The following is a 24,100-nucleotide window of genomic DNA, read 5'->3' on the forward strand; positions in this document are numbered from 1 at the left end:
TGAGGGAGACTCTTATCGAGAGAGATATTCGAGATGTCTCTATGTAATGATGACTCAACCATCCCTGTAGACTGCCGAGTTCCCTGCTTTCCAAGCTTTATGAACTTGCATCATGCACATCCTCTTATGCTCCACCTGTGTGGGAGTCAAATCTTCCACAACGTAAGACTTTTCTCCTTCGAGAGCTACTTTGAGAGGCACTAGCATGGACTGCCACTTGTAAACATTTGATGCAAAACGAGAGGGTATCATTGAACCTTAGAAAATTAATTTGAAAATAGCATATTCTCCACAAATTAATTGGAGCTCTTGGAAGAAGATCTTCCCCGTCTATGGATTGGGAGTCTCACTCGACCGATAAGAGTCTGGTAACCAACCAAATTTTTTCGCTTCCTCCAATACTCAACCCGAGCATTTCTAGATAGAATCTCTTAGTGTGTGTTCCAAAAAAAGGGAAGATTTAGCAAATTGAAAAAAGATTGTTAAGAAAAATTTATTTGCTCCCATTTAGCAAAATTATGCATAAAAAAGCAAAAGTAAGAATAGATTGTTGTTAAAGCGTATGTTATCAAACTTGAGCATTGATCAAGTTCATTATAATTAAAATTTTATGAAAACCTAAAAAAGAAGAAGCCAACACCACTTGAAGACAAAACCAAAGAACTAAAAGGCAACACCACAAAATAATCAATACTTGAAAATAAAAACAAAGCACTAAAAGGCAATACCACAAAATAATCAATACTTAAAAAATAATAGCTAAAAGACAACACCACAACTGGTGCTCAAATATGATTAAAAAAGGGGAGATCTCAAATAATCAATGCTTAGATAAGATAAAAAAGGAGGAGATCTCAAGATGAAATTTTTTTAACTAGATTTTAAGCCACATGGAGGAGATCTCAAGATGAAAATTTTTTAACTAGATTTTAAGCCACATGTGCATTTATATTCTTACTCAAGTATACACATGTTTGAAAATAATATTATAAATAAACTATTTGAAAATAACATTATAAATAAACTAGATAAAAAGGGGTATTCGAAATAAAACATGCATGGAGCATGAATGACTTGAATAATAATAAAGCATTAGGCCCATTACACATCGCCATACTCCTGCCTGCCCATGCTGATGTGTTGGGGGTATCCACCGCCCATAATTCATGGGCAGGCAATCTCCCCGCCCAATCCCCCGCCATACATGGGCGGTGGGGTATGTGTAAAGGGCCTTAGTTTGGATTTCTCTATTGTACACTTCAAAGACACCCATTGCCCAAAATATTTAAAGCAAAATGGCATTATTTATTAGAGAGAGAGAGAGAGAGAGAGAGAGAGAGAGAGAGAGATGGGCTAGCTTTCCAACAAGAAGCAAGAGATCAACGTTAAGCTGGTCTATTTTTCCAAATCACAAGACAAACGGGCTCTGTAACAAAAGAATGATGTTAGGTGCCTGCCGTCTATGGCGAGTGCGGTTGCCTTCTCTTCGGCTCCTCGAAAGTAAGACCCGTCGCCATTTTTGTGAAATTAGGGTTTTTTTGCTGCCAAATCCGAAGTTCAAAAGAATCGAATCTCATGGTTTACCATACATACACACGTACGTAATTGGATACACACACACACACGTGTAGCATAGACACATGGTACATTCATACATGTGCACACATACATACATACGTACACAAGTAGTATAGACACAGTACATTCATACATGTGCACACATAATACTTACATACATACATACACATGTAATATAGACACATGTGTCTATACTACATGTGTATGTGTGCACATTCATACATGTGCACACATACATACAGAGAGACATTGTTATAAAAGCTGGTAGTCTGTGTTGCCCAGACTGGTGACCTCGTGCTAAGCCCACTGAACCTGTACACCTGTACAGCTAACTCCTCACTCACGACACCAGGCTTGGATGCTCATTGTTTTCCAGCCTTGTTGATTCTTTAGGTCTCTGAACTGCAACAATGCTCGTCACACATGCAATTCCAGGCTATGCAATCCACATGTATAGCCACACGTGTGAAAAAAGCCAGGCTGCTGACATTAGCTGCGCATGCATCATTGACGCAGGTGGCTCAGACAAGGGCAGTCCTTACAAAATCTGGCACAACCTGTACCCTTCCTGTTCGTATGGCAGATGTCAAAGGCCCGTCCGTACAATGCTTGCACAGTCCTCACTTTATCATGTAGGTGAGAAGGATTCTTTTAAGAGAGGGAACCCAAAGAGGGGATATAAAATGTGTCCTGCCTTGTCTCCTACTACCTGAATACACATGTCAAAAAAGCAAGAAAGCATATCAATAAAAACAACTTAAATTTATAAGTTTTGAACCCATAAAAGAACCGGTTTTAGCCTGCAAAATAAATTATCATGCTCTTATTGTAAGATTACTAGTGCTATGTAAGTGCTAACAGAGAGGTGCAACGAAAGACTTGCAAATTCAATCAGACACAAATAGACCTAATCTAATCCTTGTATTGTATATAGTGAAATAATGCACAACTACTTGTTAGGAAGTACAAAGGATGATCAAACTGTTGATCCCAGCCCAAGTTGCAGATGAACACCATTGTTCAAGGCAGACACTGGCTGTTGGATCCTTCTCCTTGCTTTTCCAATCACTTGTAGACTTGTGTATTGAAGAGCTTTGAGAGCAGATTCTTGATGATGGAATGAGGGACTGAAGGCACCAATCTATAGGGAAATTCTCTCCAACTAACACAAATCAGCCAGCCCTACAAAAGTTTCATAAAAGTCACTCAACGTGTTCAAATTGCACTAAAAAGATGCCCAAACCTTGGTCCCTTGGTTAGGTTAGTTTGCACATGCTTAGGTTGCTCAAATTTGGTCCAAATCTGCTTGTGGGCTGATGCCACCACCCACATGACTATCCACACGTGGGCGTTGGTTCTTGTTTGTGGTAATTGCCTCTGGACTGTTGCCCAGCCTGTGACACATCTCCGAGTACTTGTAGTAATCAGGCAGCCCTGTGGACAGTCGGGCAGCAGCCGACAGATGTGAGGCCCTGCTACGTGGTGGTCGGTGAGGCTAGCTGCAGTCGGCCACCTTTTCACATGGTTGCGGCAGCTCTTCTTGTGGCCGACAAGGCTTGATGGGCACTATATAAGGACAGGCTGGGTATTCAGCCATTCATCTCATTCTAGGAAGTGATTGAGTCCTTCTGCAGAGCGTATTCTCTGGTTTGGGCTGGTGAAAGGTGATCTACAGCAGTGTTAAGCTGAGGATCAGGGATCAACATTTTCAGTAGCATTCTTTACTTGAAATCTAGTTGTAAGCATTCTCATTGTACATAATACAACAATAGTTTAGAGCTACTTGTGTGTGATTGTGTTTGCGTTCCGCTGCATTCTTCTAAGTTCTCCCTCTCTATTTGTGGAAACCTTAGAGTTGCTTGGTTAGGTAGAGCCGTAGAGTTGAGGGACTGCACAAGGTCGGCTTTGGGGAAAGATATTATTTGGGTTCTTACTAATCAATGGCTTCCTTCTATTCATCATGGACGCCGAGGAGATGCAAGCTGTGTTCTCCAGCATGATGACCTTCTTCACCTCCCACTTGGCAATAGAGAGAGCTTCCCTCCGTGTGGAGTTCGATGTGCGTTTCCAAGTAATGGGTGTTAGGCCATCTGAACCAGAAGTTGGCATCTGTCTACACTGGCTGATGCTTTTGAGCAAGGGTTGGACACAAAGTGGCGCTACCATTAGGCGCTGGGCTGGAGTTATTTGCTCCCTTGGATGCACGAATGGATCAACTAGACGAGCCTCGCTCCTAGTCCGACTGTTGTCATTCTGAAACATGCAAACCGGACTCTCCAAATGGGTTCTATTCGCTTTCACCAGCTCGACGCAACAAGATGAACGCTTTACATGGTGGTCATGAGCTGTGCAGAAAGTGAGTGAAGCAGATACACGCGAGAGAGACATAACTATGGCGACTATAGAGAAAAAGAGAGATCACAAAGCTCAAGAGAGAAAGAATTGCACAACTCAATGATGGTTATTGATTGACATCGAAACCTTTCACAAGTACATGCTTTGGTAGGCTAGTAGCCTTAACTTTTGACCCATAGAAATCACACACACACTATACTAATGACACATGACACACTTATCCTATCCTCTCATAAGAGGGCGTTCACACCTTAGGAGGGTGTTTACACACATTGAGCCCTGAATCCTAACAAATTTCCCTTCGAAGCGATGGTGGGGATGGATGCCTAAAAAATGTTAAATAGTCATCGTGATTTGGGCTCTAGATTGCACCATGTGCTCAAGTGAGACACAATGACATCAACACTTGAACTCTCATAAAACTCCTATTGGCCTCTGCCGCTTTATGAAGATCATCCCTTCTTTTACGAACATTTCCCTTTCTTTTATAAGCGTCCGGTATCTCAGGAGAGTCAGGCTTGTTATAAGAGAGAAATGATAGCTTTGCATCAGTCTATTAAGACTATAAAGTCTTCACAGACCAAACCCAAGGATTATCTGAAGTAGAATTGAAACCCTAACGAGGTTTCATAGACCCAACATCGTCATACGCATCGCATGACCATGATAGATTGTGGCTAGCAACTCACCACCCAACCATAGGTTCAATGCCTCAAACTACCCTCGAGCTTGAGGTTTGATTGCCGCGAGCATGCTTGGTACCGATGGCCCCAACCTAGCATCCCATACCACTAGGCGGAACCACACACCTTGCAGCTCCATGGCCATGAGATTCTGCACGCTTCCTTGGTAGCCCTAGGCCATTGCGTGACTACTTGATCTCTTGTGTCTAATAAGTGATTTCAAGGTCACTTACATAGTAATAACCCGGCTATTATTGGCCCTCGCTTTATTTATTAGCTTTTTTGCTTTATTCATAAGCTTTTAGTCGTTATTAGCCCTAGACTATCAATTATAAGCTCTTTTTGCTAGTGTCCTTAGCCCATGTGTGAACCCTCCAGGTCCCCACGCTCGAGCTAAGCCTTAACCCTCATCCTGGGTCAACCCTAACCCTAATCTTGGGTTAGCACATGCCCCTAGCCCTAATCCTAGGTGTGTCGAGACGTGACATACTTCCCTCCCACTGTTCAATTCAGATCCTCGTGAATGCATTAAGGAGACAAGCCTATCTAAGCGAATCCTCGGTGTCACGTGCATCCCGCACTTGGATGCCACATAGACATATCTCTACAGAAGGTGCAGGACCTGGGATGGTAAACTGGTCCCATGTGAGCCCAGTCCGGGACGAGTCAGCGAGGGTTCCATCCCAGTCGTCCGAGGTTAGGTGTGCATTGTCCTGCACATGAGTCCAAGGTCAGGTGTGCATTGTCTTGCACATGAAACAGTGCCAGTCCGCGCTGTGAGTCTCCCTTTGGAATGATGTCAGTGATTCTGTGTATCTGGTATGGTACTGGATGCCAGATCACTTTGTAGACAATTAGGTTTTGCATATAGCAAAGGGGCCAGCCCATAGGGCTACCCCAAGTATTTGTGTGGGCATGGGGATAGTGTAAAACCACCCCCATAAGGGCCAAGAAGGCCCTGGTTGTACCCACCAGCCATGGGTAGGCCATGGAGGGCCCTAGGACAACCCTAGGGGCATGCCAGGGGTAGCCGACAGGTCATCCAGCCTTGAGTTGGCTATGGGGCAGCCCAGCCTCCAGAACAGCAGGTAATCAGGGCCCATCCCTCTTAGAACCATGCGCCTAGTGCCGAGCCATGTAGGTAAGTATGCGTAGCATTTAATAATATTATTTGCTGTATTATTCAGTCGTGGGCTGAATTTATGACAGCCGACTGTACTAGAATGGCCGACTGCCTATCTTGGGGGGTATAAATACCAAGGCCCCAATTCATTTGTGTATCTCATCAATCACCAAGTGCTGAAGCTAAAGCAAGGGCTAGGACAGCCTAGAACAGGCTAACGCAGAAGGGGTGAAGGATTTGCAGGTCAAGGGCAGAGTTATCTCAGCCAAGAAAGGTCAAGTTTTTTGTATATTTTCAGATTTGCATCATTCTAATAAAGCAAATACACCATACGTGGTGGGGGCCCTACAGAGGGTATTCGGGACCCAATATTGTGTCCTCTTCTCTCTCTCTCTCTCTCTCTCTCTCTCTCTATTTTTCTGCACATCTACATTCAGTTTTGTGCGTTATTTTCGTCGCGACAAGTGTGCTGTTTTCTGAGCATTGAAGTTACCGATCTTCCTCGAAGCTTCCGCATGCTAGTGTGGTATTAGAGCCTGCTTCAAGTATAAAGATTCAGCAAAGAAACCAGAATTTTTTCTCGCTCGTGTGGTTGGTTTTCAGACTTCGGTGGACTACCCCTTTCGGAGGGACTCCTGTCCCTCGAAGGACGGTTGGTTTTCAGCCTCCGGAAGTCTCCCACACACAGTGGATGGTCAGATTGTGCTCTGGAAAGGAAGTGCGTTTTCCTGCTGTGGCGAGCTTCGACGACGAGAGAGACCAAGAACCTTGGGACCAGAGTGCACCGGGCAGCCCAGCTAGGGCACCAAGCTTGAGTGTTACAGAGATGTTCCAGCAGATGATGTGAGCAATCGCAGACCAGACGACCAAGTTGGAAGAGCAGAAGGCGCAGATCCAGGCTCTGGAAGAGCGTACCTATTCTCCAGCATCGCGTTTTCCATCTCCTCATCCCTCTCCTTTCGTATCCTAGATTCCAGATCCTCGACACAGGGACCCTCTTGCGGGGTCACGACCGCAACCGAGCTCCTTGCTTGAGTTGCAGATGCATGCATTGGAGATCCGACAACGTGAAGACGAAGCCATGCGACCGCAACCGAGCTCCTTGCTTGAGTTGTAGATGCATGCATTGGAGATCCGACAACGTGAAGACGAAGCCATGCGACGCGTGGAACATGAGCATTACCTTAAAGCTTTGAATGCCAGATTGACACCAGCGGCGCTCTCGAATCATTTTCCCGAGAAAATGAACCTAAATAAGTATAATGGTAAACTCGACCCCACAACTCTTTATTCATGGTTGTATCAGTTTGAAGCTTACTTTGCCGCAGTTCAAAAGACAGATATTGACAAAGTGATTTTAGCCAGTTGGTACTTGGAAGGTGAGGCCATTCCTTGGTGGACTCAGTGGGCTCATGCCCACACCAGATTAGGTATGGCAGCTTATATGTGGGACGAGTTTGTCTGCGACCTTAAGCAGCGATTTCTACCACCCCACTATCTTGAGCGACTCGAAGACGACTTCAGGGAAGTGTGTTAGAACGCGCAACCAGTCCTTCAGTTTGCCAATAGAATTTCGACTTTATGTTTGCAATTAGGCTTATCTGATTCGAACAAGAAAGGACAGTTTTTGTATGGCCTTGACACACAAATCCAGTGGGAGGTGCGTATGTTTAGGCCAGCCACCTTCGAAGAAGCACTCTCGCTTGCGCCGTAGAGTGCAGAAATGAAGCATAATGGTGGCAAGCCCAAGACTTCCCAGCTAGCTACTCCCAAGGCTACCACCTTGGGGAGAAAAGGCCAGAACCAAACGGGGTCTTCCCCAGGACAGAGCACGGGAGACTTTGGCTCCAAGAACTCGAACAATGCGTACAAGCTTACTCGAGACCAAAAAGCAGAGGCAGGCAAGACAGGTGGTAAGTTGGGTGCTGAGGAGATTTCTCAGTACAAGAAGGACGGTAGATGTTTCTTTTGTCATACAAAAGGACATACTTCTCGGGAGTGTCCTAAGAAGACTACCACTCCAAAGACCACCGCCGCAGCCTCCACAGCTTCCATGGTGAGCCCAGCTCCCACATAGACCCCAGTGGCTGCCCCTAGTTCTTCAAATCCCAATGCTTCAGTTGGAGCAATTATTGGCCAGGAGCTCGAAGATAAGCAGAAGGGCGCCCATGACTAGGAGTATGAGTGCAACGAATTGCTCAAGTCCTTTGGCTACATAGGTGGCCAGAGAGTCATTGTCTTGTTTGACAGCGGCAGCATGGAGGACGTGGTCACGGAACAGGCCGCTCGGCGTGCCCGTTTCGCCTTGACTTCAGTGGACAAACAAGTTGAGGGTTTTAGCATAGGCATGACGACGAGCGTCAAGTATGAAGCTCTAGGTGCTAAATTAGTTATTCAGGGCATAGAATTTGTGCGTGATTTTATGGTTGCCCCTCTTGTAGGAGTAGACATAATTTTGGACATTCAGTGGTTTCACAAGTTTCTTCCTGATGTCAAGTGGGACAAGCACACGTTCCAGATCAACCGGAATGTGTCAAACACCCCAGTGACCAACAAGTGTGAGCCAGGAATTCCGAACTTTCCGCTCATAAGCCATTTGCAGGCTAAGCGAGCAGTCAGGAAAGGCACACATTGTGCGATGATATACATCCAGACAGCCCAGACAGTGGCCAGTGCTTCCAAGAAGCACTTGGCTCTCCATGAAAAGTTCTAGAAGATTTTTCTTCGGGACAGTCTCCCTCCCCAGCTCCCCCCGTCTAAACTGGAGGACCACAAGATTGACCTCCTCCCACGCTCGGAACCCTCGAGCAAGTTTTTGTATCGCCTTTCCAAGGCAACGGAATCGGAGTTGGACCGCCAACTCCAAGAATTGTTGCAATCTGGCTTCATTCGCCCCAGTGTGTCACCATTTGCAGCACCGATCTTATTTGTCAAGAAGAAAGATAGGTCTTCTCGGTTGCTATTATCGTGCAATCAATAAGCTGACTATCAAGAGTAGATTCACGATGCCTTGAATAGATTATATTCTCGAGAGGCTGAATGGAGCGAAGGTGTTCTCGAAACTCGATTTAAAGAGTGGGTGCCACTAGGTGAGGATTGTGGAGGGGGACATCCCCAAGACAACCTTCTGTACGGAGCGGGCCCACTATGAATTTGTGGTCATGCCATTTGGCTTGACGAATGCCCCAACTACATTTAACCGAATGATGATGCGTGTTTTCCGGGATTTGATTGGAAAGTGTGTGTTCATATATCTAGACGACATACTGGTATTTTGAGCTAAGGTTGAGCAGCATGACATTGATGTGGAGAAAGTCCTTAAGTTGCTGGAAAGCAACGAGCTCTACGTCAATGAAAAGAAGTCGGAATTTTATTTGTTCCAGGTGCATTATCTGGGATACATAATTAGTGCAGAAGGCATTCGACTTGATCCGGCTAAAGTGGCCGAGTTGTCAATTGGAAAGTACCTCAGACAGCATATGACATCAGATCCTTTGTGGGTATATGCCAGGCATACTCCACCCACATAGACAAGTTTTCTGACCTCTCGGCGGATCTCACCGATCTGCTAGAGTGTGAAGATGGTTCCAGAACAAATCCTTTTGCACCGTTTCAAGCATGGCTCAGGCCGAAGACACAGACAGTTCCTCACGAAGTTTCAAGACCGAGGGACCCACAAAGCGGTATGGCTTGACAAAGAGTTTTTTGAAGACTATCCGGCATTATTGACGGATTACTTGGAGGCTATGCAGCTTCCGTCGTCAAGTTAAGCAGAAGAGGATGTCACGTGCATCCCGCACTTGGAGGCCACGTAGACATATATGTACAAAAGGTGTAGGACCTAGGATGGTAAACTAGTCCCATGTGAGCCCAACCTGAGACGAGTGTAAACCGGCCTTGGTCTTTAGACAAAACCAAAGGGCGGTGCAAAAACAAACTTGCACACAAAACACTTCAACACCTTTGAGGACCAAGAAAAGGAAAACAAACAGGGGGAGCTAGAGTGCTCCTGCAAACAGTACACGGACACCGATTGGCCCCAAAACGCAGTGGCGCCCCTTGTGGTATTTCTTTAATTGATTATAAGAGAGCTTTGATTACAATAAGGTTGGAAACTCAGCCGTCACAGTAGAACTCCCGAAGCCTGCAAAGACCCTGCATCATGGCTTCATATCCACTCGGCATCCACAAACAAGTCGAGCCATTGTTCACATCAAAAGACTCTCACACATTGAGTCTGCATACAGAAGCTTTCTCCCATGACCAGGGCGGCCACAACCATCCATAGCCTCTCACCCTATGAACAACATCACACCCCGACACATCCAATGCTTCTGCATCACAACACAGACTCCCAAACTGTCTCCCAAAAGAGAACTCCCATCACATCACAACATACCATAGAGTCGACACACTTGTACCAACCCTCTCTACCTTCCAATGGTACTATCCATCTCTGTCATGGATTCCCTGTGTCCAATCAGTAGCAAGGCTATACCAAACATGTGTCCATTCCTATACCTTCAGCCTGCATGTGACCTATCTCCTGGAGAACCATAAACATGTTTCCTCGAGAAACCTACGACCTGTTTCCCGTTAAAACCTTTGTCCTGTTTCCATACAGAACCATTCACAGCACCATTCAACAACAGTGCCAACAACGGCATACATCTAGTTACCTGTTCCCTCATGAAACATCTGGAAACATAGAGATGCCCATAACTGTAGGTCCCTCTGTTCCTTTCCAGCAGGAAGAAAACGATCTGCTCCATGAGCATGCAGCCATGCGAGCTTGCATCACTCCCATGCCAAGATACACATCCAAGTGACCTCTACTTGCAGCCAGAAACCCAAGCACATAGCTGAATTGGCAGCCAACCAAAAACAGCCCATAAACAGTCTTCGAACTGATCTCAAAACAGTCCTGGAATTGCTCATGTTCGTAGCCACATGCATTGCCATGAAACAGTCCATAAACCCTTTCCAAAACAGTCCTGAACCAAAGCAAAGGTTCCATCCGTTGAACGCCATCGACATGATGTCTGTGTTCATGTGTTCGGCACCACCAAACACCAAGTTGATGCCCCACAAGTATGTAGGGGAAAGAGAGAAACCCACACGGCTGTGCACTTCCTGCAGCTGCCTACAGCCCTGTGCCTCCTTCCAAGAGAGGGAGAGAGAGAGAGGAAGAGCGAGTGCAGTCTAGCCCCCAGCTTTTCCACGAAAGAGAGGGAGAGCTCATACAGCCTTCCAAAAAGCAAAAGCTCTTGCCGGTTGTGCGTGTACTGCAGCCGGCTCTGGGACCCTGCCCGCCTTGCTTTTTATCAAGAGAGAAATCTCTCTCTACAGCCGCCAGCCCCTCCATAAGCGTGTGTGCCCCCCCTCAACAAGCAGTCTAGTCATCCGTGTGCCAAGTGAAAAAGGGAGAGACAGAACATGTGCTGCAGCTTCAGTCCGTCAGCCCCTCCAAGAGAAAAACGTGCACACCCTTCAGATTCAGCAGGCGCCTCCCAAAAAGCATGAGATAGAAAGAGGCGCATCCTCCAAAAGTAGAGTAGTCCCCCATAAACAGCCTAGGGGCCACTCAAGGTTATAAAACCTTTTGAACTTTAATTCTTGGCCACCAAAGGTTATAAAACCTTTTAAATTTTAATTCCTTTGTCCCCTTCACACTTGGGGTTGTCCACACATGGATTTCTTTTTTTTAACTCCAAACTCATGCCATTCACATTGTCCACCATGTCCCCGTGCACACTTGCATACTGTGCAAAGAAAAACACAGGTTGTGACATACCCCCCTCTTGAAAAATAGCAAGCGTCCTCGATTGCACTCAATGGCACAGTAAAGCATCTTATGAGGAAAGACTCCCCATATGACAAAAGCAATGGCCCTCAAGTTCATCTGGGTGATGAAAAAATGATCCTGCACTATAAGGCCACACCGTCACGTGAAAGTGAAAAGTCTAAGACCAAGTGGAAACACGTAACCTATGTTAGCCAAAAACAAAACCATGCATCTTTCTACATATGACACACATATGCATGACACATATATGCATTCGCAAACAATATGCTTCTCAAAATGCTCTACCTACTCTAAAGTAATAGTCTCAGGGTTGCTCGCAAGCCTTACGCCCATGGGCATCCCGTAGGACCCACGACTGATGGTACAACATGAGCATATGAAAGATCTCAATGCATCCAAACAATACATCCACTAAGTACTTCCCACATATGTCTCATGGCCATCCCGCAAGAGTCACACCCAGTGGTGCATCCATGCACATAATAAAGTACTTGATGTATCATACCAACATACATGCATCACACGACACAATCCAGAGTATTACCCAATGTATTCTCAATGGTACCAAGATCCAATGGCACCAAAATACAATAATACCTCAAAAAGTGTATGCATACATGCACAAATAGAGTTCGATCCATATATCCATGAACCAAACCAACTCTAGGACTGCTCGCAAGACTTATGCCCTTCATAGAGTCTCGAAGTGTTAGCTCAGGTTGCCGCAGACTTTGAGCTCAACCAAACCATGCCACTCCATAGGAGACCAGCTCCACAAATAGCATCCATCTCAATATCCAATTGACCGATCTTGTGGTCAAGAACAGCCAGAACCATATGACAAAGATCAATGTCCCAATCTTCCTCACCTTAGTTCCAAAGGCAAAAGCCATCTCTGTTAACCATAGGTGTAGACAGAGTTATCCATAGTTGCAGTTATAGTTCATGGTGCGGCCGACTGTGAACCATACCCAACAATGGGCGAAAGGTGTGTCCATGGTGTATATACTTCTTCAACATGACGACTTCTCCTCGACTACTTTCGTTAACTCTCTTTGTTGCTTTCTTTGACATTCCTTTTCTTGGGGAGGAAAGGTTATTACATTATTTGAGGCATGGTAGTGGACTTTGTACATGGTGGTTGTGCCCACATCCCAGCTCAATGGAGATGGGTGGTCTCTGTAGCTTGAGGGACTTTATACATGGTGGTTGTGCCCACAACCTAGCTTAATGGAGCTGGGCGGTCTTTGTAGCTTAGGCATACAGCATACCTTCGGCATACACCGTTGTAATCTCTATCTCACTTTATTAGCGCGGATGCAGGCAAGTTTTGTACCTTAAGAGGAAGATATAGAGCATGGTTGATTGAATCACCGCTTTGTGTAAAGTTCTTCGGTTGGTTGCATGGAACCAAAGGCTTGAGAGATTGTGATTGGGATACCTCCTTGATTGGGCTAGTACACAATATCATAGAAGTCCCATAAGCAGATGTACTCTCAGCTATCAGTACCTTCGGGTGAATACAAAGATGTCACCAAGCGACTCCTAGATGACAATTGAGCCTGTCTGTAACAAGGGAGCAGAGGTGCTACCCCCCTCTTGAGCATCAGGCAATGCTCTAGACCTATGCTCTGCTGAACCTGAATGAGCCGTAACAAGAGTCGGCTCCAACTCAAAGGCATCAAGATAAAGCTGCAAAACCTAAGGTGACTCTGCTAAGTCACCCTCCTCCATCCACTTTGCATCCATCGGTGAATAGTTCTTGAACTTCACAAGATAGTGACGGGAAACTTTACCTTGTACCTTTCTTTCCTTGTGTGCTAATATCTGCTCGGGAATAAGAACCTCATCAAGTTCCTCCACTTCCGTCTGAGCCTCATCTGATACATCCTCAGGCACCCAAAACCTGCTTGCACTCCACCCAAGTGGTAAGCACAAGTCCCTAATGAAGCATAGTAGACCACCACTAATGAAGCATAGTAGACCACCACTGCTAAACATAGAAAGAAACTGTCTTCCGAACCCATGAAGCCTCCGTGAAGATACCACTGGTGACAAAGTGTCGAAAGCCATAGCCTTCAACCCATCTTTTGCACCATAACACTTCAATTGCTTCTTGTTCCTAGCCGACTACTTCTTGTCCTTGGTGTCTTTTCTCCTGAGCTTCATCTTCAGCTTTTCCTCTTCACCTTATATAGGCAAAGACACACAATCCTGCAGTGCCTCCTGCACTTCCTTTTCACTTTCCACATGTTGAAGCTTTTGATGTGACTCTCATGAGACAACCACGAGCTCACCCCCTTGGGAAAGTTGGTGATTATCCCAACCAAAGCAACCATGGGCTTGCCCACTTGAGAAAGTCGACGATGTCCCGTCAACGGAACCTTGTAAACCGGCCTCGATCTTCATACAAAACCAAAGGGCGGTGCAAAAACAAACTTGCACACAAAACACTTCAACACCTTTGAGGACCAAGAAAAGGAAAACAAACAGGGGGAGCTAGAGTACACGGACACCGATTGGCCCCAAAACGCAGTGGCGCCCCTTGCGGTATTTCTTTAATTGATTATAAGAGAGCTTTGATTACAATAAGGCTGGAAACTCAGCCGTCACAGTAGAACTCCTGAAGCCTAAAAGACCTTGCATCATGGCTTCATATCCACTCGGCATCCACAAACAAGTCCAGCCATTGTTCACATCAAAAGACTCTCACACATTGAGTCTGCATATAGAAGCTTTCTCCCATGATCAGGGCTGCCACAACCATCCATAGCCTCTCACCCTATGAATAGCATCACACCCTGACACATCCAGTGCTTCTGCATCACAACACAGACTCCCAAACTGTCTCCCAAACGAGAACTCGCATCACAGCACAACATACCATACAGTCGACACACTTGTACCAACCAACTCTACCTTCCAAGGGTACTATCCATCTCTGTCATGGATTCCCTGTCCCATGTCCAATCAATAGCAAGGCTGTACCAAACATGTGTCCATTCTTGTACCTTCAGCCTGCATGTGACCTATCTCCTGGAGAACCATAAACATGTTTCCTCGAGAAACCTATGACCTGTTTCCTACTGAAACCTTGGTCCTGTATCCATACAGAACCATTCAACAATAGTGCCAACAACGGCATACATCTAGTTACCCGTTCCCTCATGAAACATCTGGAAACATAGAGATGCCCATAACTATAGGTCCCTCTGTTCCTTTCCAGCAGGAAGAAAACAATTTGCTCCATGAGCATGCAGCCATGCGAGCTTGCATCACTCCCATGCCAAGATACACATCCAAGTGACCTCTACTTGCAGCCGGAAACCCAAGCACATAGCTGAATTTGCAGCCAACCAAAAACAGCCCATAAACAGTCCTCGAACTGATCTCAAAACAGTCCTGGAATTGCTCATGTTCGTAGCCACATGCACTGCCACGAAACAGTCCATAAACCCTTTCCAAAACAGTCCTGAACCAAAGCAAAGAGAAGCTGAAAGTTCCATCCGTTGAACGCCATCGACATGATGTCTGTGTTCATGTGTTCGGCACCATCAAACACCAAGTTTATGCCCCACAAGTATGTAGGGGAAAGAGAGAAACCCACACGGCTGTGCACTTCCTGCAGCCGCCTACAGTCCTGTGCCTCCTTCCAAGAGAGGGAGAGAGAGAGAGGAAGAGCGAGTGCAATCCAGCCCCCAGGTTTTCCACGAAAGAGAGGGAGAGCTCTGACCAGCCTTCCAAAAAGCAAAAGCTCCTGCAGGCTGTGCGTGTACTGCAGCCAGCTCTGGGACCCTGCCCACCTTGCTTTTTATCAAGAGAGAAGTCTCTCTCTACAGCCGCCAGCCCCTCCATAAGCGTGTGCCCCCCCTCAACAAGCAGTCTAGTCATCCGTGTGCCAAGCAAAAAAGGGAGAGACAGAACATGTGCCGCAGCTTCAGTCCGTTAGTCCCTCCAAGAGAAAAACGCGCACACCCCTCAGATTCAGTAGGCGCCTCCCAAAAAGCATGAGATAGAAAGAGGTGCATCCTCCAAAAGTAGAGTAGCCCCCCATAAATAGCCTAGGGGCCACTCAAGGTTATAAAACCTTTTGAACTTTAATTCTTGGCCACCAAAGGTTATAAAACCTTTTAAATTTTAATTCCTTTGTCTCCTTCACACTTGGGGTTGTCCACACATGGGTTTCTTTTTTTTAACTCCAACCTCATGCCATTCACACTGTCCACCATGTCCCCGTGCACACCTGCATATTGTCCAAAGAAAAACACAGGGTTGTGACAACAAGTCAGCCAGGGTTCCATCCCAGTCGACCGAGGTTAGGTGTGCATTGTCCTGCACATGAGTCCAAGGTCAGGTGTGCGTTGTCCTGCACATGAATCCAGTCCCCTCTCCTCCAATACAATCGGCGCCCCCTTCCATCAACCACCCACATGTGTAGGGGAAATGTTTCCCATGCAATACATGCTTTAAATATTATTAAACCTTACTCAAAGGTTAACTCTTGGGCACCCACACTAGAAAGTGTCCGGTCAATATTTTAAATGTGTGAATATCCAACCTTATAAACATTAAGGTTTACATTACTTCATGGATTTTACATTTGAAAAGGCCAAAAAGGGCAATACTTACCACCTATTCACACGCCACAACAACTCGTCAGCAGACAGCACACCCATAGTACACTGGGGGCATCCCCGTCCAGTGTACTGGCACGTCATAGTAGGCAAACACACGAAAACAAGTCATTGAAAAACAAGTTTATGCATGCAGACATAAATGCATGTGCACATGTAATGGACGAAATCTCCCTTTCATGAAACTTGTACAAGGATTTCTTGTTGGGCACAAAACTGCCGTGACAAAATTGTGAAGTCCTGGTTTTCCTATGGAGTGATAGTCCCATAGGCAAAACACAGATCCTGGCACGGGTCTTCCTATGGAGTGACAATCCCATAGACAAGGTCGACACAAATATCAGTTCTACCATGGAGTGACAGTCCCATGGAAAAGACGCAATCCTGGTCATTCACGGGTGGCAGTAAACAGGCTCCCGTCCATATGGCACAATACTGGTCACACATGGGTGGCACAAAATTGATTCCCATCCATGTGACACAAGATGACTGACCCTTTCACATGGGGCATTGGCCTGGCCACATGTGAACATGGTACAAATCTGGCCGCTCTATGGAGTGACAATCCCATAGAAGTGGCTCCAAAAATGGAGATGGACCAAATGGTGACATCCCCCCCGGCTTCTAAACAGTTGACCTCAACTGAAAAGCCTCAAGATATGCCTGCAAAAGCTGCAGGTAGTCAACGAAATAATCCTCATCTAACCACTTTGCATCAATGGGTGAATAGTTCTTGAATTTCACAAGGTATCTCTTGGAAAGCTCCCCATGTGGTAGCTTTCTCTTCTTGTGAAATACAATCTGCTCTGGCTAGAGAATCTCCTCAAGCTCATCAATCTCGGGCGGATCTTCTGTGACAGGCTCTTCTGGATCTGGCCCCACATACTTCCGCAAAAGACTCACGTGAAAAGCATTGTGAATCTTCCAATGACTGGGTAAAGCAAGCCTGTAGGACACTTTATTGATCTTGTCAACCACTTTGAAGGGTCCATAATATCGAGTAGAAAGCTTTGGATATGGTCCCTCTTGTCTTGGCCTCTTCCGAAGCCTAGCTTTCTTAAATTTCAGCGATACCCAATCACCTTCCTTGACTTGCATGTCCCTTCTATGCTTGTCGGCAGCCCTCTTATGCTTGTCTTGTGACCTTACAATGGCTGTCTGCACCTGAGCAAAGGCTACATCCAATCACGCACATACTCATCGGCTGCAAAAATCTCATCCTTTGTACAAAGGATGGGTGGCAAGACCACTCTGCCATAAATAATCTCAAACGGGGCCTTTCTCGTGGAGGCATGTACAGTGTTATTGTAGGCAAACTCTACAAGTGGAAGATACTTCTCCCAGGCACCTTTTTGATCTTCCACATAACACTTCAACAAATCCAATACAGCGAAATTTGCAGCCTCACTTTGACCATCTGTTTGGGGGTGATAAGCAGATGAGAACTCAAGCTTAGTGCCCATGTTATCAAATAAAGCCCTCCAAAAGAGGCTCGTAGTCCTGGGATCTCTATCTCCAATAATGGACTTAGGCATACCATGATGCTTGAATATGTGAGCAAGGAAAAGCTTCACCATATGATCAACTTTAATGGTTTTCTTGATGGGCAAGAAGTGAGCTTGCTTGCTGTGGTCCAAATAGCATCATTCCCATACTGGGATCTAGGCAAATCCATAATGAAGTCCATAGTAATGCTTTCCCATGGCTGCGGGGGAATAGGCAATGGCTGAAGCAAACCTGGAGGCTTTTGCCTATATCATGCGCGTACATATGCCTCAATGTCTTACGCATGCTTGGCCAAAAGAAATATCTTTCTATCATGCGTGTGTCGTAGGTAAAATACCTCTATGACCAGCATAAGGTGGAGCGTGACATTCCTCCATAACCTTTGGACGCATATCCTTCACCACACATAAGCAGTTATCCTTCATAAGATAACCCTCTTTGATCACATAAGAGGCATGTGAGTGACCAGCCATCAAATCAGTCCATATATGGAAAAAATCAGCATCCAAATGATAAAGATCACGCATGGCAGATAAGTCCCCATGAGAGGCTACTGAAACTGCAGCTATATAAGGCTTCCTAGACAAAGCATCTGCCACCAAATTCTTCTTTCCTGGAGTGTGTACAATCTGAAAATGAAACATGGAAAGAAAGCTTTGTTTGAGATAGAAAATATCTCAAGCTTTGGTGATCTGTCTTGACTACAAATTCAGCCAAAAGGAGATAATGCTTCCATATTTTTAAGGCATGAGTTACAACCAAGAGCTCTTTTTCATAAATGTCCATATGGATCTCGGCATCATGCAATCGACGGCTTTCATAAGCAATTGCATGACCCTCTTGATTTAGGACAGCGTCTATACAATTCCCACATGCATCACATTCGACTCTGAATGGCTTTTGCAAGTCGGGAACAATCAACACGGTCCCACAAATGGTAGCATTTTTGAGTTGCAAGAAGGCATTTTCTGCACTCTACTTGCTCTTGTGGTCTCAAGTTTGGTTATCATTTCCGCTGCGTATTTTGACAATCACTTCATGGATTTTATGTTTGAAAAGGCCAAAAAGGGCAATACTTACCACTTGTTCACACGCCACAACAACTCGTCAGCAGACAGCACACCCACGGTACTCTGGGGGCATCCCCGTCCAGTGTACTGGCATGTCATAGCAGGCAAACACACGAAAACAAGTCATGCGAAAACAAGTTTATGCATGTAGACATAAATGCATGTGCACATGTAATGGACGAAATCTCCCTTTCATGAAACCTGTACAAGGATTTCTTGTCGGGCAGAAAACTAGCTTTACAGAAATGTGAAGTCCTGGTTTTCCTATGGAGTGACAGTCCCATAGGCAAAACACACATTCTAGCACGGGCCTTCCTATGGAGTGACAATCCCATAGACAAGGTCGGCACAAATATCAGTCCTACCATGGAGTGATAGTCCCATGGAAACGACGCAATCTTGGTCTTACACGGGTTGCAGGCTTTGTAGCAAACAGGCTCCGTCCATATGGCACAATACTGGTCACAGACGGGTGGCACAAAATTGGATCCCGTCCATGTGACACAAGATGACTGACCCTTTAACATGGGGCACTGGCCTGGCCACATGTGAACATGGTACAAATCTGGCTGCTCTATGGAGTGACAATTCCATAGAAGTGGCTCCAAAAATGGAGATGGACCAAATGGTGACAATACATGAGTTCTGCTCTTAGATTTCGAGAAAGCCTACGACATAGTAGATTGGGCTTTCCTTGAGTGCACCATGCTTTGGATGGGATTCCTGGCCGACTAGATGCGAGGAGTCTTAGTGCGTCTCATTCCACCACCACAGTGGGGTCCTCATCCAAGGGGCCAAAGGGGACAGATTTTTCGATTTCCAGCTTAGTTCAACAAGGATGCCCGATCGCCCCTTTCCTCTTCCTCTTTGTCGCAAAGGTGATGAGCAGCTATCTATCCGTGCAGGGTACATGCCTCCAGGGTCTTGGTCTCCCCATGAGATCCTAGGAGGAATTACTTGACTCTGAGTTTGCAAATGACACTGCCACCCTTCCTCATTGGATAGGATGGGAATCTTGAGAGATTTGCGCTTGCCATTGAGAACTTTTGCCTAGCTTTAGGTGCTCAGATCCACTAGCACAAGTTGTGTGGTTTTTGGGATCCCCACCCACCCGGCTTGGCAACCACTTGAGTCATTTCAGTGGATTCCTTGTGGCACCTGTGGAGAGATTTCACCCAAGCAGCAGCTTGACCCTCTTCTTTTGAGCATTTAGAAGAAGCTCCTTTACTGGAGCACTGCCTGGGTTTCCCTCATTGGCCGCGTGGTTGTGGCCAACTAGGTGCTCCTGGCCACCATGTGGTACATAACTTCCTGCTGGGCGTTCTTTCTCTAGAACATGCCTGGTGCAGCGGCTCTTCAGGAACTTTCTTTGGGCAGGACTAATGGTCTGCTATAGTGTGGGCCAAGGTGGCCTAGAGAGTGATTATCTAGCCTACTCATCGTGGTGGTCTGGGTATCATTGATCGAGCTATCCAAAGCAAAGCCTTGTTGGGCAAGCTGGTCGTTTGAGGCCCAGGTGTTGAGCCTTGGAAGGCTTTCCTTCTCGCAAGGATTTCGGCCTGCACCCCCTCCTCTTGGCTTTGCAACCAGTTTGATCGTCGGAGCTTGGGGTCACTTCAAGCCTTCCCTCTCCCAGTTGCCTCCAACTATAGATGAGGAGAGACTTTGCCAGCCCTTGATTTGGCACCCCTTCTTCAGGATGCCCAGTGGCCACCCCTTGGGCACTCGCTTCCACATTGCCTGGGGTCTCTCTGCATTGGTCCCACTTTATCTCTGGAAGAGTGGACCAGCTTCAGACTCCCCCCAAAGAGGGAAGACAAACGCCTTGTTGGGATCCAGGGCATAGATCAGGTTACCCTTGCCATGACTCAACCATCTTGCCCCCCTCCCCCCCTCGACTGACAGACACCCCTCCAAGATCCCCAACACACCACCAAACCCCTTTTCTTCTCTTCCCACAGTGGTTTGGAGCCTTCACTCATCATGATATCCCCCTAGCAGTCCTCGGTTGAGATGGGGGGCCTTTGGAGTTAGTCCCTAGGGACGTGTGACCCTGTCTCCCACTGAGGATTTCAGTGGTTGCTTACTTCAGTGGGTGAGGATTCTTGAGTTTTATGATCATCACTGGCACATTGACCCTCCCCAACCAAGGTGGCGTGTGACAAGTTACAACTCTTGGCGGTGGCTTCGAGCCTTCACTTGTCATGATATCCCCCTAGTCGTCCTCGGTTGAGATGGGGGGCCTGTGCCCATTTTAGTCAATCCCCAAGGGATGTCTGACCCTCTCCCCAACCGAGGATTTCAGTGGTTGCTTACTTCAGCGGGCGAGGATTCTTGGCTTTTATGATCATCAGTGGCACATCGACCCTCCCCCGGTCAAGGTGGCAAGCGTGTGTGTGAGTGTGTCCCTTAGTTGGTAGGCACCCTGTATGGGCCCTGCAAAGAGAGAGAGAGGAGTGACAACTCTTGGTGGCTATGGCTTTCGGAAAGCCGAGCTTTGATGCATGTCAAGTGGGACCTTGGCGAGTGGGCCTTAAGCACGGAGAGCCCGACCACCTCCTCCTTTCATTACATGGTGAGGATGGTACTCAGGGTTCAGATGAGTGTGATAGATGGCACCCAGCAATAGACCATTGGGCGTCCTAGGGCATTTCCTCCCGCTTCCTCTAAGATTTTGGAAGTGTCTGTGGGACAGCTATGGGCCACGGAAGGTCACACTCTTCCTTTGGCAGTTAGCCCACCACAGCCTCGCTGTCGGCACTTGGTTGGCCGTCCTTGCCATCAGAGGACGGCCGGCATAGTGTGTGCATTGCACCCCCCCCTCCCCCGCCGAGTTGCAGTGGCACTGTCTTTGGGACTGTCCCAAAGCAACAGTTTTGGCAGAGGATTCTCCGACTCTACATGACAGTGCCCAAGGCCAGCCCCGCCCTCTTCTACGAGGAGGCAGCAGGAGGTCAGGCTTTCCAACTGTCCTATCGCAGGATAGATGCAGTTCCTACTCCCGACTTGTCTTCAGAGGCCTGTTCTCCAGGCACTTGTCAGAGATGGGAGATCATCAGCAGCATTGCTGCATGGCATATATTGCAGGCCTGATGCAGTCAGGCCATTGAGGGCATTCACTCCATTTGTACTGATATCTTTCATACCCTCCGCGGCCAGTAGGGGAAGCTCAAGGGAGGATTGGATCTTGGCGAGAGGCTTTTTTGCGCACATGGCGTCAAGGTCCCTTTCTCTCTGATAGGGAAGACGAGGTCACTTGGCATTACATGCCTTCTGTATGGCTTTTCCCCCTTCCCATCGTATGAGGTAGTCTCCCTCCAAGAGTGGCCAGCCATGGAGGGAACCACCTTCCCTAGTTATTCTTTTCACCTCTTTTGAGGGCTCTGAGCATGTAGTACATTTAGCCTGTGGCTGCTTGTTTTAACTAATGGAAGGATCTTTTTTCCGGAAAAAAAAACAGGAATACCTTTAGATGCCTTTCAAATCAGTGTGAATTCCAGTCAGATTGAGAGATCAAAGCAATTGCTCAGTTCCTGGCTCGCATTTGAGAGAGCATAGTAATGTAAGTGACTCATGATGTGCAAACAGAGATTCATAGACTATTTTTATCATCACCATGTTCAGCATTTCAACTTTTTCATTAAATTCTTTGGTCTTCCGGCACCTAGTTCCCAAGTAAGAACACCTGCTCTAATGCTAAGCTTGATGGATATAGATGTTTTACTTTTCTGATAGGTTCTTCACACATGACAACAGAGGGTAAAAATTAATGGGCTATTCTTTCATACACAGAGAATAAATGCATGGATAGACTGCAAATATGGAAGGGCACGCCTGGCCACACAAGCAATAATATAGAATTGCTGGGTACCCTAAGTATCGGAAGGTGACATACTACTATCCATAGTGGTGGATTTTCTTTCATTACAACTGGATTGTCTGGATAACGCTGTTAAACTGCTATTGTAAGGAATGGATACCTTTTTCTGATAAAAAATGGTGGTTGATTTGTGGCAGACAAAGACAAATCCATTCTGGAAAGTCTGGAATGATTGGCACCACAGTGCTGTGCGTTCGTAAGGGCCCAACCGTTATCATTATAGCGGATGGTCAAGTAACTCTTGGGTCTGAAGTTGTAAAGCCGAATGTTCGGAAAGTACGGAGGATTGGAGAGAATGTGATTGGTGGATTCGCAGGTTAAATAACTTGGGATTTTGATCCCATGCTGAGTTTCCATGAAAAGAAAACTCGTGTCTGAAATGTTGTCTAAACCTTCTACACTCCTATGTGATGACTGTAGGGGCTACAGCGGATGCACTGACATTGTTCGAAAGATTGGAAAACCAACTTGAAGAGCATTCAGGTAAAACAGCAGTATGGTCTTTAGGGTGGGTGTGTAAAACAGCAGTATGGTCTTTAGGGTGGGTGTGTGTCAAGGAACATCAACTCGTCCATCCTCTGTTAATGTTTCTCAACCGAGTTTCACATTGATCATGCATGGGTGTGTTAATGCACAGTTCTAACAAGTTGCCACTTTGGTGTGGGTGGGATGAGACCAACAATGCTCTATTAATTTTTCTCCACAGTTTTCACGTGTGCATGTGCATGGGTGGGTGTGTTTGTGGGTGTGCAGATCTAACTCAATTTGCCTATTTGGCGTGATTGCAGGGCAGGTATACGCAGCATCCCATTCATCAATACTGCATGGACTTTCAAGGCTTTGAATCCCTCTTTTGCTTTTAATGTTTAGTTGCACATTGTGCTACACCCGTTTTGCTCAAAACCTTATATTCTAATTTGTAAGAATGTTTTGATGTTTTGTTTCAGCTTACACGGGCAGCCGTTGAGCTGGCTAAGCAATGGCGGACGGACAAGTTTCTGAGACGCCTAGATGTAAGCCCACCTGTGAATTGTGGCTTTAAGTTTCTTTTGCCAGTAGAAACAGTTTGTTTTCCTTTGTTCATGTGTCTTCTGCCTTTTGTTTTCTCCATAGGCCGTAATGGTTGTTGCCGATTCGGACATTTCGCTGACGATAACAGGAAATGGTGATGTTTTAGAGCCACATGATGGTGTTGTGGGTAAGAAACACATGTACACATGCATACATGCATGTGCACTAGCAGGTGTTATTATTTGGAAACAGTAACAGGAAATGTGATGTTTTTAGAGCCACGTGATGGTATTGTGAGTAAGAAGCACACACAGGCATGCATGCAAGCCAGCACAATGCATGTTCGTGCACCTGCACACATACACGCCCAAGCTCGCTGGCTTGTTGCGTGTGCAGGCACCCACACATGCATGCATACATGCACGTGCACAAAAAAAGCTATTTTAACTCTCTG

The 24,100-nt window shown here is 46.3% G+C and overlaps 1 protein-coding gene across 1 annotated transcript in view; it reads left to right on the forward strand.

The window, feature by feature from the left end:
- The first annotated feature begins 1,320 nt into the window (after positions 1-1,320).
- LOC147633497 (uncharacterized) overlaps positions 1,321-24,100 on the forward strand; it is a 23,728-nt gene continuing 948 nt past the window's right edge. Inside the window, exons 1-4 of the mRNA XM_086806584.1 lie at positions 1,321-1,500; positions 22,548-22,641; positions 22,773-22,951; positions 23,056-23,118. Of these exons, the coding sequence (XP_086662710.1) occupies positions 1,440-1,500; positions 22,548-22,641; positions 22,773-22,951; positions 23,056-23,118 (397 nt within the window). The 5' untranslated portion in view covers positions 1,321-1,439. The remainder of the gene's footprint in view (positions 1,501-22,547; positions 22,642-22,772; positions 22,952-23,055; positions 23,119-24,100) is intronic.

The sequence above is a fragment of the Cibotium barometz genome, chromosome 12, assembly GCF_041138505.1.
Source record: "Cibotium barometz isolate CiBa-2024 chromosome 12, ASM4113850v1, whole genome shotgun sequence".
NCBI classification, from domain to species: domain Eukaryota; kingdom Viridiplantae; phylum Streptophyta; class Polypodiopsida; order Cyatheales; family Cibotiaceae; genus Cibotium; species Cibotium barometz.